Below are 15,066 nucleotides of genomic sequence, written 5' to 3'. Positions count from 1 at the left end.
CTCTTCTAACACAAGATATCACAACATACTTATGATTCTCATATTTGTTGAACCAGTAAGAGCTAACTATTGTTGTCACTTTTTTTTGTCGACAATTATTTTTGTCACTTTAGATGTAAGAGTAAGACATTATGACATAAGAAAACCGGAAGAGGTCGATTTTTGTTTTTCTTACAAATATCCAACCAACAAGATGAGAGAACAAGTTTGTTATAAGCCATTGAGAAACTAGTATTTTTGTCATTTAAAGCATTCATAATTAGCCCAAAGATTTTATGTCACAAAGAAAAAAATAATTATATAAAGAGAGAAAACAAAAATATACACTACAAGAAATGAGGATATTAATAGCAGTACAGAATAGCGTTTTTGATGGTTCTGCTATAGTTGAGTTTCAAAAAAATATTCATAGCGTTTCCAAAAAAGCAAACGCTATAATAGGATGACCGCAAAAACATTTTGTAGTGACGCTTAATGTTTAGTTTTTCGATAGCATAGACGAAAATAAAAACGGTATCATAGGAGTAACCGGGAAAATGAAAATTATATTGCCTCCTAAAAATTTCTAAGTAATAACAAAGTAAATAAATAAAAGAGAAACAAAAAATAATTAGAAGAGAAATAGATCATTAGGTTTAATTAACTTTGGCCATCTGTTCTCTCTTTTTTTCTCTCTTCTTTCTTCTTCTTCTTCCCCGACTTAAATTTTTCGGCGATGGGAGACGAGAAGCCGGCGATTGTGATGGCCAATCGTGAAAGAGATAGAGAGCTCTTGATTCCCGTCGCTGATTCCGGCGACAAAGATGATGGTTCTTCTTCGAAGCCTTCTTCTTCTTCTGCGCATCAGTCCATCCACGAGGTCTAGTTTTTCCACCTTCCCAAACTTTATATATATCTTCTGGTCCTGATCTAGGCTTTAGTCGCCAACTTCTAGATTCTGAGAGCTCTCCCGAATCCCTGTGAAATCGGATTCGATATCACTTCCGAATCTTCTGGTACGCGACAAAATTAGGGTTTTAGATCGCAAAATTTCTCGTCACATGTCTCGGTTTCATACTCTTCTTTAGTCTTTAGCTTGATTTCTTATGTTTATGTCACTGTTTCGCATTTATCTACTCGATTTTGAACGAGTTAGGGCTACGTCGCGTTCCTGTACTCGATTTTGAACGATTTAAGGTTACGTCGGCTTCCCTTTGCTATGTTGATTCTGCGAAATTCTTGATTTGCTTTCATAGATTGATGTGTTGCGCTCGGATTGTTTGTTCACATTCGTTGTGTTCTTTCTCTCTTTGTGATTTATCGCCGTGGATGCGTAATTTCTTTTTATCGTTGTTCTTTTGGTAGTCTGATTAGTTTTATTTTGTGCTTAAGAACTGAATTCCGTTGTTGTTATTCCGTTGTAGATACTTTATTGCAGAATCTTGTTCAAGGTCGATTGAAAAGAGTCATTTCATAATGGCGAAGAAGGAAATTGCCTTGGAGCAAGGATGGTCTGTCATGGAGATTGGTGTTGCAAAGCTACAAAGGATTCTGGAAGAAAAGCCTGAGCCACCATTTGAGTCGGTTCAATATATGAATCTGTACAGGTATGTTTTCTAATAATGATGTTTCTTGTTTTTACTACAGTACAGTACGGATACTAACCACAATGAATTGTTATGCAATTCACAGGACTATCTACAATATGTGTGTCCAAGAACCTCCTAATGATTACTCACAACAACTTTATGATATGTATCGTGGAGTAATTGATGATTATAATAAGCAAACAGTGAGTACCATGTTTTCGTTTGGGCTTGATTCTTGAACATTTGTTTTTACAACTTGAGCAAACAGTCTAATGTTTTTCTATGTGATTAGGTGTTGCCGGCTATAAGGAACAAGGATGGTGAATATATGCTGAGAGTGCTTGTTAAGAGGTGGTGCAGGAAGTTTACATACATGTAAAAAGGAGGTAAACTCATCTTTATCTTGTTGCAGTATTTGATTCAGTATGGTTGTGTGATGAAACGGCATAATCTTTGTTTGGACGAAGCCTCAAAGGAACATTGCCCTTGTTGGAGCTCATTCGTCTTATGTGCAACGGTAACTATCTTCACCATTGTCTGAGCATTTAAGTTTATATTAGTTTCAATTTGTGTTATTCATTTTCTCAGTTTACTTGTGGTTATGGCTGCAGTTTTGTGGTTATGGCTGCAGTTTCGTCTTAGCTTCATATCCTAAACTTGGTGAGAATAAGGTTCAATTTCTTCTCTCTTTGCTTAGTCCATTATTAGACACATTCGTGTTGCTTTAGTTCAGTTTGGTTTTGTATGATTCTGAACTGCTAGTTTGATGATGGAGATTAGCAGCAAACAAATTACTTTTTCAGAACATAACTGATATCTAATTATTTTAATTGAACTAAATCAATGTTTCAGGCCAAGGCAACACCGAAATGCAATGTGACTATAGAGGACGATATCAGAGAGTGAGAGCACTTTAGAGAGTAACAAGGAGACTGTGAATGGTGATATCAATGGTGAGTTTCTGGAACACATTTGATAAGAGTAACAAGAAGACTCTAAAGAAGATTTTGGACTAGATGAGGTCTGTTAGATAGCTAGATAGCAGGTTAAGTTGAAACTTATGAGTTGTGTAACGTTTATTTAATTTGGTTTTGAACCTAATGTTGTCAAACAACAGTTATTGTTTAATTTAATTTTAGTTTTCTTCATTGATACAAAACAGATTCAGAATTACGTACAGGACAGAAACCAAAAACCAAAACAAATAAAAATGCTATTTTATTTCTGTAAATTGCATAATATAAATGCTATTTTATAAAATTGTATTGCATAATTATAAATGCTATTTTCGTTGAAAGAATAGCATATTAATGAACGCTATTTTAATTTAAAACATTACTTGTTAAAAATGCTATTTAATGTTATTTTATTGCATGCTAAATCTGCTATTAAAAGATTAAACATAAGAGCAAACAAACGCTGTAATTACATAAATAATAACAAAATATACACGCTATTATAAAATAAAGCATTGCATATAAAAACCGCTATTGTATATTGACAATATATAGCACTACTGAAAACCGCTATCATACACCATCGACCTATAATCATGGGCGAAGATATAGCGTTTTCTACTTCGCTATCATTCCGTTAAATAGCGTTTTTTGGACGCTAAGGATAATCATTTTTTGGACGCTAAGTGATAGTTTTGCCTTCCCATCTTATTTTATCAAACAAAAAAAAAAATTACATAAAGAGAAAAGAAAACAACATGAAATTTGTCTTTTTAACTACAAGTTTTGTCACATAGGACTAGAGATATTAGTTAGGACTAGATTCGAACCTTTAATTTCATCAGAAATATCCAATACTAAGCTCCTCGTTACCCTTTGGAAGTTCCATCAGTTTGGTAACGGCCGCTTCTATATAAAACTTTTCGGTTGCAGAAACGGAAGACGTCTTGATCATCATCTTCTTCATTACGGTCCCTTGCGTTATAAAACGCGAAGCTAATTCAAACTGTTTCTTATCCAAACCACTGAAATTAAACATCCACACAGCTTCCACTCGGAATACAGCATTGGGAAACAAGTTTTTCTCCCACTTTTTCTTCTGTGTTCCACGAATTGAAGATTCACCTTCTTCCGTATACACATAGTTATGCTATATATACAAGAACATACATAAACATGTTTTGGATTTGATACGTACTAAATAAACCGAAGTGATAAACGAGAAAAACATTAAATCTATCTAACTAAAATGAAGCATAAAATGTTCGTACCTTAAAGAATATATCGAGCCTTTTCATTATTCCATTCCATGCAACTAAAACTTGCTTGAACATTTCAAGTTCTTTCGTGTTCATTATATCCACGGCCACCGCCAAAGATTTAAGCCGCCAGAAATAGTTAGCATCTCTACCTACCAAGAAGTGATGCCCAAGATTTTCCATCTCCTTTTGATTCATATAAACAACGTAAACATGTCAAACAATATATAAATATCATTATCTATATATCTTTATAACAAAAATAATAATAATGCAATTGCTTGTACGTACCCGAGCATTATAGGAAATGTTGTAATTCAGGATTGGTACTCTCTCCGCGTCTATAGCCCCATAGTTTTTAGTAAAAAAAAGTCTTGAGGACTTGATGACGATGTTATATTCCCCATCAAAAATGTAGTCCATGGAGAAAATATCCAAAAGAGGTGCAGACACTTCAATGCTATGAACATAATAGGAGGCCACATGCAAGAGCTTTAGATTATTGTTATGAATCTTCAAGCAAGCCCTTGCATTGTACCACATGAGACGAAGCACTAGCACCTTGAGAGAGGGACACGATGCAATAACTGTGTTGAACACATTAACCTCAGCAAACATATTCTCAAGTTTGAGAATCTTGAGATTATGGCAGGTCTTGAAGGCATTTGCGGTTTTTAGTTCGTATCGATGTAGGAAGAGTGTTGTGAGCCTCGGATGAGAAAATGTGTTTGGGGACAATCGAAGGATATTGACACCCTTACCGCCGTAACTACAATGAATGTTTGAAAGTGCGAGAGCTCTGGTTTGTTTCTGAAGAGTAAGTAATTGAATCCAAGTTTCGAGCTCGCCGTCTTTACATTGGTGTGAGTAGTGTTGGATTATGCAGCTCAGCAGATCACCATTGTGATTCTTTATAACCTTTAAGGAAATATGATTAGTGATATTAGTAACAAATCTGCACACATACAATATAAGTTGTCAAGAAAAGCTAATTCTTTTATCTCTTGTGCTTAAGTCTCGCTGATAAAGATTTGTATGTGAAGCTATATTAATTGTTATATTCAATAACCTGAAAGATATTTATCAATTAAATCATGTAACTAAGTGAATAAAGCAAGAGATTTTTATTAGATTTTCATTAACTATTATAATAATACATTGACAATCTATATATGCTCACTTTCAAATATATTGATGAACAATAATTTAAATTTTGCCCGCGAATTACCGTTAGTATTTCGTTTTATTATTGCGGGAATTAAAGATAATAACTCATAAAAACACCTAACCACAAAGATGAACATGTTTGAAATAAGAACTCTTTTGTTGTTTGCCTCGAATTATCTAAGGTTTTCATATTAATAATTGATACATCCAAGTGTATTTGATTATAACATTTCTTCTTCAAATCAAAATGTAATGTAATCATCAATTCAATCATCAGTACAATGATCCAAAAGATTTCTAGATAGAGAAAACAGAGAAAAACCTGGGTTATCAATTTGGCAACACGATTAGAATGAGAGGGCAGAGGTTCCATGTTTCTTAAGAAAGCGTATCGCATATCGAAGAAGAGATAAGGCACTTGCTTCCATACACTCTTCCATCGTTTAGACAAGACACTTGTCCTGACGGCATCTTCTGTTATCATTTGTTTGAGGATCATGACCAACACATTGTCCGGTAGTTGACTAATCCGGTCGACCGGATCGATAAGGATCCGTCTACCTCTTGCATTCACCGATAGATATGCATTCATGGATTGGATAGATGATGAAATGGAGATATTTTGAGAGAGAAAGATTGATTTTGAGAGAAGAGAGACTGATTTTGACTTGTACACCTACAAAAGATGATGATAGGTTGGTTATATATATGCCATATGTTTATTTACGAAGAGATAAGGAGGATTATAGACACAGAAAATTTGTGGGTGGTGTAATGAAACCCTAATTAAAGTTTTTCTTCTTTTTTAAAAAAGTTTTTTTTTTATTGACTAATAAAAATGGAAAGAAATCCACAATTAATGCATAAATATGCTTTCTGGTCAAACTAAAGAAGAAATATCTGCAGAATATGGAAGAAAAAATCAACTTAGAAACTAACTTTTTAATTGCAAAATAACTGTTCTTTGATATAATTAGGCTCTAAACCCAAAAACAATATAATGTATGGGCTGGGCGGAAACATTTTTTTTTTTCTCTTATGCATTAAACAGAGAATCCTTTATAAAATAAAATAAATAAGAGATAATTGGGTGAGAGACTATGTATCTGGACAAAATTATTTTTTTGGTAATTCAATATAGAGTCTAAACAATGTAATATTTAGCCCAATTTTTTGTCTAAACTAACCCCACGCGTTTCATTTATAATAAATGAGACAAACACGTCAGATTATTTCTTGGATGTTCATTTGCTTCACATGTTCATCATTTTCTCAAGTCTCATCATCTTCCTCTAACACTATTGTTCTCTATTCTGATTTAACTAGTTCGTTGTGTATATTAGTCACTTTGCTTTGTTGTGTATACTATTTACTCTGATGCGTCGGAGAATTCGCCGTCTATACTATTCATTCTGTTGCGCCGGAGAATCTGGATATTTGTTATTTATCTATATTCTTTGATATCTCTCCAAGAGTTCAGTTAGATCTGCATTTTTGCGTTATAGATCTGTGTGGATGCCCAAATTTTTTTGGCGTGGATGTCCAAATTTTATTGTAGATCTATATTTAAATATTTACAAATATAAAAATATTAATAACTCTTTATATACATGGTTACATGTATATAAATACTAATAACACTCTATATATGTTTTTACATGTATATAAATACTACTAACACTCTACATACATTTTCGTTCTCTACATTTTTGCAATAAATGAAATGTCTTACTCCCCCGTTTTTGAATAGTTGTCGTTTTAACTATATGCACACAAATTAAGAAACTATTAATGTTGTTAGTTTTTCAATATAAAAATATCATTAATTATCTACCTAAACATAATTTAACCAATAGTAAATCAAGTTGCATAATAAAAATAAATATAAAAAATAAAATAAAAAGTAATAAATTTTGCATCAAAAACTGAAAAAACGACAACTAATTAAAAACAAAAAAATTTCTCTAAAACGACAACTATTCGAAAACGGAGGGAGTATTTATTATGTTAGTTCAACTGATGAACATTTATTAATTGTCAGTTGTTTTTTGTTTTCCTAAAAAGTCAAGACTGTTGCTTCCATGCATATCATTAAAAAAAAAGAGGTGGTTTTCTCGTAAATATTCTGAACTTCAAGACTATTTGTTAGCTTTATTTATCTACGTTAAAGACCACAACCCCATAATATTGATTACCTAATTTTCTATCTTATTTTTGTCTCGGCACAAAATTGACCCAATAAATATAATCATTAATCTCCAAACAAAATATCCATCCTCTTTGTATTTCCATTGAAACACCCTGGAACCTAGAATATACGGCTCACTCTTTCTTGTGCACTAAGCCTCCCTTTTAATTTCCCTACATTTGTAGCTGTTGGGCTTGATTAGTAATTGGCCCAGATGCTATCACTAAGAAACAGATTTTCTGATTTGGGCCATTAGAGAATTGAGTGAGGCCCAAAACTTCACACATAATAACTCTCTCTTTATGTGATTTCCTGGCATGTTGGTGTAGACTTCGTTTGAGCCTCTGTTGAAGAAAACATGGACAGAGGCAAAAGAACGGCTTGGGTTTAGCCATTTGCTGTTACTGGTTCAACATCACATTTATGATCATCCAAATGCTCGACCTAGAAGCTTGTGAGTGTCCTCACTCACTCATTCACTTTCCATAATGTACGTCTTCCCTTAGTTTGTGAAGCAAAAACTGGTTTAACATTCTTAGTTTCTTACTAAAAATGTGCAGGAAATGCTAGCTAGGAGTTTCTGCGGTTGGTGTTGGAAATCAGAAGCGGGTACGCGGAAGCAAAGCATTTGGAAACTCACGTGGAAACTATTTTTATAAAAATTCTATAAAGGCAGGGCGCATTGAAAGTGTATATATTATATGTATAAATATATAATTAAACATTAAGAAATATATCATATTAAAAATTATAATTAACCATACAAATCTAATACATAAATGGGTAAATTGCAGGGCAGGGCAGAAGACCAACTTTTATTTTCATGGTTTGGCAAAGTGAGAACTGGTTCTCATGTTTTGACAATTTAGCCAAATTCTGTGTACTATTCCGTGCCAGCGTAACGACGTACTATTCCGTGTACGGTTCAATTATGCGGTTCAGTTAGGTACACTGTTCCGGTTAGGCTAAGATAATTTTTTTATTTAATGTTTTGTGCGGCTGTACAGTGAAAAGGGAGAGTAATAACATTAAAAAATAAAGAGACATCAGTATTTAATGCCCAAAAAGTTGAGACATGACTCTTGTCATAATTAATGCAAAACTCATCATTACTTGTTGTAATATTAGTTTATACGTTTGAAAAATTGTAAGAGATAAGCATAAACCATCAAACAAACAAATTAGTCTCAACGAATTTGATGCTGGAGAAGTTTTGATCTTGTTGATTTACAAAGTTTGGAGCCAAGACAAGCATTGATCGTGTAAGTAATCAAGTTGGTTAAGAAGTTTTTTGTTATAACACAGTAGGATCTTGATTGTGTTCGAAATCAACATTGTTTTTTATATAAAAACCCAGAAATTTTTATTTCCAATTTTGTTTGTTGAAAATGCTAAATGAGGATATATATGTTTAAAAGTGTGTACTTGGAAATTCTTTTTGGTTTTTGTAGATATAATCATGTTTTGAGTTATATTTAATGGGGTTCTGCTGAATTTATGATGCATGTGGGTAATGGATATTCCCGTATTTACTACGGTGGGTGAGTGGAGATGCAAAAAAGAAGAATAGAAATTTGAACCAGAGGAAGGCATCTTTGGTCGTTGTGTACGTGTTAAGGAAAACATGACGTACACGGAATTTGTACGTACATTATGCGAGGTTTTTAGTGTGAAGTGTTTTTAAGAACAGAAAAGTCATACAACAAACAATGTCTTATCTTGCAATCAAACAATGCTTTTGCTACAAGCAACCTAGGTCATGTCCTACAAAATTGGAGATGGTTTGCGTTGATGATACTTGTCCATGGCATTTGACAGCTCAAGTTGTCAAGAATTCAGAATGTTTCACAATCACATCGTATGAATGGTAATTGTGTGCAATTTAGTATTGGAAGATCTGTTTTACCTAAATCAGAGTACGATTGTTGAATTAACCAATGTTGCAATTTAAGAATTTTTAAATATTACACGTACGTTGCCTCAACAATGGTACATACTGTGAAAGACATACACGTCCATATACTCAAAGGCATCATTCTAATTTTGTTCTCATCTTTAACCTGGTTTCTTCTACAACAACTTTAATTTTATGGCCATTGTTCAAAATTTTCTTATAATCTTTTGTTTTTTTACATTTAATTTATTTATTGATTTTGTAAATCTAGTTTATATTAGCGTATTTTGAAGTCGAAAAACTAAAATACAAATTCTATAACTATTACGTACATCGTCTCCACAATAGTACATAATCTAACAGAAGTACATATCCATTTTATAATCAATACTGTGTATACCGTAAACTACATACACGTAAATAGAAAAAACTCAAATAAGAACATATTTCTACCAAAAATATCTTACCAATTTCATACAAGTTTTCTACGAACTCAATTAAAAAAATATTAATAATTTGTTTTCAATAAATAAGTGAAACCAACTATGATCAACACACAAATGGACTCTAATGAGACTCACAAAACTCCAGCTCTGTTACGCAATTCACATAATTATATGTCAAATACGAGAAGCAGTAGAAATAAACCTCACAACTAAAGAAAAATATTGAGGAATAGTATGTTTTAACGTGACACAGAGCCGTGTGTGGTTTGAAAATCTTAAACACTTGTCAGTAGATGATTCGCTCTTCCATTTTATAAATATTTATTATTTTTATACTTTTAGTTAAAATTCTTTTTTTTCTATCGTTTAAGACCCATTTTCATATTTTTATTTCTATTTTAAATAATATTTTATTTATTATCATCGAAGACTATTCACGATTAGCAATATCATATACACATATGTGCGTAACGGTAATAATATATACGTACACGGTAGTAATGTGTACGTACACGGTAGTAATGTGTTCGTGTAGTAATGTGTGTATATATGTACGTAAATATCTAAATAAATTGTATATTTACGTTTCAAATATTTTTTGACCATAAAAACAAAACATTCAAATCATGTATCAACAACACATGAAAAAAATACAGTCATACAAATAACTGACATAATAACTTAATTTTGATTTCAAAAAATTAAATTAATATTGTACTATGAACGTTCCAATAAATATTTTTGTGTACGTACATAGTATAAGACTTATGTGATTTAGGCATTTTTAGGATGTAACTGTTTGGAGAGGTCGTACACGTGTACGTGTATCTCAATATTATCGTGTACGTCTACTGGTTTAGTTTAAAATCTTATTAATTCTCAACAAATAATATCATATAACATAACACTTACTAAAAATTTTCAAAATAACAATTAAATAGAAATAACAACATCAAAACAAAAAAAATATCATATATATCGTACTAAATACATAATATTTGGCTAACTCGCCGTATGCACCATCGTATATACCAAACATTACAAAAATTCCTAAAAGGACCATAATTCTCTTCAACAGAACCACATATAATTTTATTGTAATATACCAAGTACTTGATCCTCTTGTGTTACCCAATAACTCATCAAAAATTCCTAAAAGGACCATAATTCTCAATAAATATATCTCAACAATTTTAACTCATCAACAAAGATATACGTACACTATTATACATGTACGTACATAACGTTTTTAAGAATGTAGGTGTCGAGGATATTGGGCATCATGGAGAGTCGCAAAACCCTTCACGGAGGTAACAAGTTCATCATAGGTAAAGTCATATAAATGATCCACTATGATGAACCAAGAATAACACATCTCCTTTATCGGAGAAACATAGAAGAAATTCAGAGGGACAAAATATATAACTATGGTTTACTTTTTGTCTAAGTCGCAAATTGCGTACGTTAACAAAAAAAAAACTAAAGAAGAAAGCACACCTAGTATAAAAAATCAATTTCTTGAAAATTTGCAGAATCTGGGTTTGCTATTGAAGAAAAAAGAGAATTCTGAAATGATATGATCATACGAAAGATATACTTGAAATCAAAATTTTGAAAACGATTTATCCTGATTTAGGTTGGGCATCAAGTTTTTAACGAAGATTCAACTAAGATTACTACTTGCAGGAGAGACGATACTCTGTTCCGCTTCTCTGCAAATTTTGAAAAAAAAATAGATCTTTGAAAACGGTTTCGTAAGACTTGTGATTCGGGTACTAAAATCGATCGCATGAAAGTAAATTGACATTATGTTCTACTCGCCAAAGACGCAAATCAGAGATACGATAATCTAACATATTTACATGTCAACATAATCAATGATACGTACACTATAAATTGCATGTACGTACACTGAAAAATTTTAATGAAGGGTATAATTGTAATTTGGCAGTCGTCTTCAACCTCTGCATCCCTAATTTTGCAGCTGTTTTCAACAGTTATCTCAGAATTTTGTTTTCTATATACATTTTGAATGTTTCTTACATGTAAATATTGTACATCTAGCATATTTTAAGTTCGAAAAACTAAAGAGTTTGAGTTTTGTTTAATTGTCCGGTGATTAAGTCGATTCCGTCGAAAGAACACTTGCTTTTTCACCATTTTTATCATTTCTCCAACTCGCCACAAATCTCTTAATCTATTAACTCTAATCTCTCTACTTGATAATGAAGCAAAATCAATTATTTCACTACAAAATTTCAGATTTAAAATAAAATTTCCTTTGATTTTAGTATAAAGAGCAGCTCGCCTTTGTACTCGGATTATTTCATTTCTTTTTCTTTAAATTCTGATTTTCTAAAAAAATTTATATGTTTAAGTAAAAAATATATATAATCATTTTTTCTTTCATGTAGTTTGGTTGTAGAAGAGTTAAGAAACGTAACCAAACAAGAATAGTTGTTCTCTAAGGGTAATTTGGTCTCAAATAGCTCAATTTGCTATTCTCTGAAAGGTCAATCTCACTTTGCCAAAACATGAGAACAAAACTCAAAATATTGTTTTACGTGAAAATAACTTTACATAAATTTTAAATACCTCAGCGAGTCATTGCAAGAAGATGGTATTTTTTGTCATTTAAACTTAAAAGCATTCAATATTAACCTAAAGATTTTATGTCATAAAGAATAATCATCAATATAAGGGAGAAGAAAATGACAACATTATGTTTTAAAATTTTGTCTTTTTCACTACAGGATTTGTCACATAGGAGATAGGACTAGAAATATTATTTTCTACTAGATTCGAACCAAATGCCATCAAAAGCATTCAATACTAAGATTCGCATTACCCTTTGGAAGTTCCTTTAGTTTGGCCACGGCCGCTTCGTTCTCTAACTTCTCCTTTGCAAAAATCGAAGACGTCTTGATCATCATCTTCTTCATTATTGTCCCTTGCATTACAAAACGCGAAGCTAATGCAAACTGTTTCTTATTCGAGCCGCTGAAATTAACCATCCACAAAACTTCCACGCCGAAATCAGCATTGGGAAACAGTTTTGTCTCCTCCCACTTTTTCTTTTGTGTTCCACCGTTCGAAGATTCACCCTCTTCCTTAGAGACATTGTTATCCTATATATATACATGAACATACATATAAATATGTTGTGCCGGATTTGATAGATACTAATTAAACAAAAGTTATAAAAGAAAATTTGATCAAATCTTAGTACTAAAATTAAAGCATGTATAAAATGAACTTACCTTAAATATTATATCGAGCTCTTCCATTATTCCATGCCACGCTACTAAAATATCCCTCAACATTTCAACCTCTCTCGAATTCATTACATCTATGACCACCTTCAAAGACTTAAGCCGCTGAAAATAGTTAGCATCTCCACTCACCACGAACTCATGTCCAAGATTTTCTTTCTCCTTCAATTCATATAAAAAATTTAAACATGTTATACAATATATAAAATACCATTTTCTATATATATACAATTGCTTGTACTTGTACCTGAGCATGAGATGTAATGTTGTAGTTCATGAATGGCACTCTCCTCGAGTCCTGAGTCCAGCTTTTAAACAAAATTCTTGGTGCATTGATGACGAAGTTATACTTCCTATCAAACATATAGTAGTAAACGGAGAAAATATCCAGAAGAGCTGCAGACACGTCAATGCAATCTACATTACAGGAATCCAAATGCAAGACCTTAAGGTTGTTGTTATGAATCTTCAAGCAAGCCTTATCGTTGTACCACATGGCATTTAGCACCAGCACCTTGAGAGAAGGGCACGATGCAATAACTGTGTTGAACACATCAACCTCAGCAAAGATTCTCTCAAGTTTGAGAATCTTGAGATTATTACACTCGTTGAAGGCATGTGGGGTTTCTAAATTGTATCCATGTAGGAAGAGTGTTGAGAGGCTTGGATGGGAGAATGTGTTTGGGGACAATTGAAGGACATTGGATCTCTTACCGTTACCATGAACATGAAGGTTAAAAAGTGAGAGGGCTTTGGTATGTTTCTGAAGAGTAAGTAATTGAATCCAAGTTTCGAGCTCACCGTCTTGACAGTGGTGTGAGAAATGATCGATTGAGCAACCCATCAGATGACCATTGTGATTTTTTATAACCTTAAGAAAGAAAGAAAAATAATGATTTTAATAAAAGAACGATACACATATACAATGTAAGTTGTCAATAAAAGCCAATTCTTTTATATGCGCATAAGCCTCTATAATAAAGATTTGTAGAAGCTACATGAGTTTAATTTATCAATTGTTAAATTCAGTAGTGGAAGATATATACCAATAATATCAGGTTAAACTATGATGATAGGGCAATATATTCTTTTTAGATTTTCATTAATTATTATAACAATGCATTCACAATCTATGTTCGCCTTCAAATATATTGATTAAAAAAGTCAAAAATTAAAAAAATTCGCTCAAGAAACCGTTATGATTAACCTTTGTTATTGCGGGAATTTAAGATAAAACCATATAAACAGCTAACCACAAAGATAAACATGTTTCAACTGTCGTATATACAAGCAAGTGTATTTGATTTCAAATTGGTCTGTGTCTAACATTTCTTATACGAATCAAGATGTAATGCAATCATAATTAACTCAACCATCAGTCTAAGTTTAAAGGGAAACGAGATAGATAAAAAGAACATTTAATTTGGTTGGAAACTCTTAAAGGGAACAATACAGAAAAATAGAGAGGAACCTCGGTTATCGATTTCGCAACATGATTAGAAAGAGGATCCAGAGGTCCCCTCTTGTTCAAGGTAGCAATTAGCATATCAAAGTGGAGGTAAGGCACTTGTTTCCATACATTCTTCCATCGTGTAGACAACACACCTGTCTTGACAGCATCTTCTGTGGACGTACTTGCTAGGATCTTGACCAACACGTCGTCGGGGAGTTTACTGATTCGGTCGATCGAATCAATGAGGATACGTTTGCCTCTTGCATCCGACGATAGTGGTGCGTTCATCGATTTGAGTTGATGGTGAAGTTGAGAGGTTCCGAGAATTGAGAGAGGGAAGAGACTCATTTCGACTTGTAGACTAAGAGAGATTAGAAAAAGATTATAGATGAAGAGAAGAGAGACGAAGAGGTTATATATATACGAAGAGATAAGAATGATTTTAGACAACGAAAATATATGGGTGGTTATTGTAATGAAACCCTATATGATTTTTTTTTCTTTTTCCACTTTTGATTTGCATTATAATTAAAAACTTTTTTTTTGTTGACTGATATTTGTTAAAATGGAAAGAAATGAACAATGAATGCCTGCCTTATAAATGTTACAAGATAAAATGTGCGTTTTTAATGCTTTAAGATTTCTTTCCATTTTACCAGAACATAACATATATAACCCATCACCAAGTTAGTGACCTCAAGTCTTTTGCATATATGCTCTATTTTACGAAATACATGTATCGAGTTTTGAAATTTTCTAATTAAATAGGATTCTGAATGTATTGGTTTCTAACTCTAAGCTTCATAACTGTAACGATCTTTTGAAGCTTTTTAACTGTATAAACTAAAGTGGGAAGTATAGCA

The 15,066-nt window shown here is 32.5% G+C and overlaps 3 protein-coding genes and 1 pseudogene across 12 annotated transcripts; 1 reads left to right on the top strand and 3 right to left on the bottom strand.

Annotated features, from left to right (window-relative positions):
- The first annotated feature begins 634 nt into the window (after positions 1–634).
- On the top strand, positions 635–2,738 carry LOC9323184 (cullin-2). 10 transcript variants are annotated; one of them, XM_021035593.1, is made up of 6 exons: positions 635–859; positions 1,404–1,586; positions 1,672–1,771; positions 1,861–1,954; positions 2,200–2,228; positions 2,421–2,738. In XM_021035593.1, exons 1-4 carry the CDS (start codon positions 804–806, stop codon positions 1,945–1,947), a joined length of 426 nt encoding a protein of 141 aa, XP_020891252.1. In that variant the 5' UTR covers positions 635–803; the 3' UTR covers positions 1,948–1,954; positions 2,200–2,228; positions 2,421–2,738. The 10 variants fall into 10 exon arrangements, 2 of the variants coding, with proteins under 2 accessions (XP_020891252.1, XP_020891250.1); XM_021035591.1 differs by having other exon boundaries at positions 2,200–2,239; XR_002334110.1 differs by having other exon boundaries at positions 636–859; positions 1,418–1,586; positions 1,861–2,085; positions 2,180–2,239.
- Positions 2,739–3,005: 267 nt separating this feature from the next.
- LOC9323183 (putative F-box protein At1g67390) lies at positions 3,006–5,636 on the bottom strand. The gene is made up of 4 exons (XM_002887072.2): positions 5,273–5,636; positions 4,075–4,701; positions 3,796–3,969; positions 3,006–3,674 (listed from the first exon to the last, which is right to left on the bottom strand). The coding sequence occupies exons 1-4, from the start codon at positions 5,540–5,542 to the stop codon at positions 3,366–3,368; spliced, it is 1,380 nt and encodes a 459-aa protein (XP_002887118.1). The 5' UTR covers positions 5,543–5,636; the 3' UTR covers positions 3,006–3,365.
- A 4,577-nt stretch (positions 5,637–10,213) lies between these two features.
- Positions 10,214–10,517, bottom strand: LOC110230757 (annotated as a pseudogene).
- A 1,686-nt stretch (positions 10,518–12,203) lies between these two features.
- Positions 12,204–14,731, bottom strand: LOC9324657 (putative F-box protein At1g67390). Its single transcript, XM_002887071.2, has 4 exons — positions 14,222–14,731; positions 12,998–13,621; positions 12,739–12,912; positions 12,204–12,606 (listed from the first exon to the last, which is right to left on the bottom strand). The coding sequence occupies exons 1-4, from the start codon at positions 14,549–14,551 to the stop codon at positions 12,295–12,297; spliced, it is 1,440 nt and encodes a 479-aa protein (XP_002887117.1). The 5' UTR covers positions 14,552–14,731; the 3' UTR covers positions 12,204–12,294.
- Positions 14,732–15,066: the final 335 nt, after the last annotated feature.

Source organism: Arabidopsis lyrata, assembly GCF_000004255.2.
Source record: "Arabidopsis lyrata subsp. lyrata unplaced genomic scaffold ARALYscaffold_2, whole genome shotgun sequence".
NCBI classification, from domain to species: Eukaryota; Viridiplantae; Streptophyta; class Magnoliopsida; order Brassicales; family Brassicaceae; genus Arabidopsis; species Arabidopsis lyrata.
Note: the sequence above shows the minus strand (reverse complement) of the source record. Positions and strands in the feature narration are given on the sequence as shown.

Excerpts from the sequence above, each read along its gene's own strand:
- LOC9324657 (XM_002887071.2), bottom strand. The coding sequence starts at position 14,551 with ATGAGTCTCTTCCCTCTCTCAATTCTCGGAACCTCTCAACTTCACCAT. Across the intron at positions 12,913-12,997 it reads ACATTACATCTCATGCTCAG|GAGAAAGAAAATCTTGGACA; the intron begins GTACAAGTACAA and ends TATGAATTGAAG. Across the intron at positions 12,607-12,738 it reads AGCTCGATATAATATTTAAG|GATAACAATGTCTCTAAGGA; the intron begins GTAAGTTCATTT and ends GTATATATATAG.
- LOC9323183 (XM_002887072.2), bottom strand. The coding sequence starts at position 5,542 with ATGAATGCATATCTATCGGTGAATGCAAGAGGTAGACGGATCCTTATC. Across the intron at positions 3,970-4,074 it reads ACATTTCCTATAATGCTCGG|GAGATGGAAAATCTTGGGCA; the intron begins GTACGTACAAGC and ends ATGAATCAAAAG. Across the intron at positions 3,675-3,795 it reads GGCTCGATATATTCTTTAAG|CATAACTATGTGTATACGGA; the intron begins GTACGAACATTT and ends TTGTATATATAG.
- LOC9323184 (XM_021035593.1), top strand. The coding sequence starts at position 804 with ATGATGGTTCTTCTTCGAAGCCTTCTTCTTCTTCTGCGCATCAGTCCA. Across the intron at positions 860-1,403 it reads CGCATCAGTCCATCCACGAG|ATACTTTATTGCAGAATCTT; the intron begins GTCTAGTTTTTC and ends ATTCCGTTGTAG. Across the intron at positions 1,772-1,860 it reads ATGATTATAATAAGCAAACA|GTGTTGCCGGCTATAAGGAA; the intron begins GTGAGTACCATG and ends CTATGTGATTAG.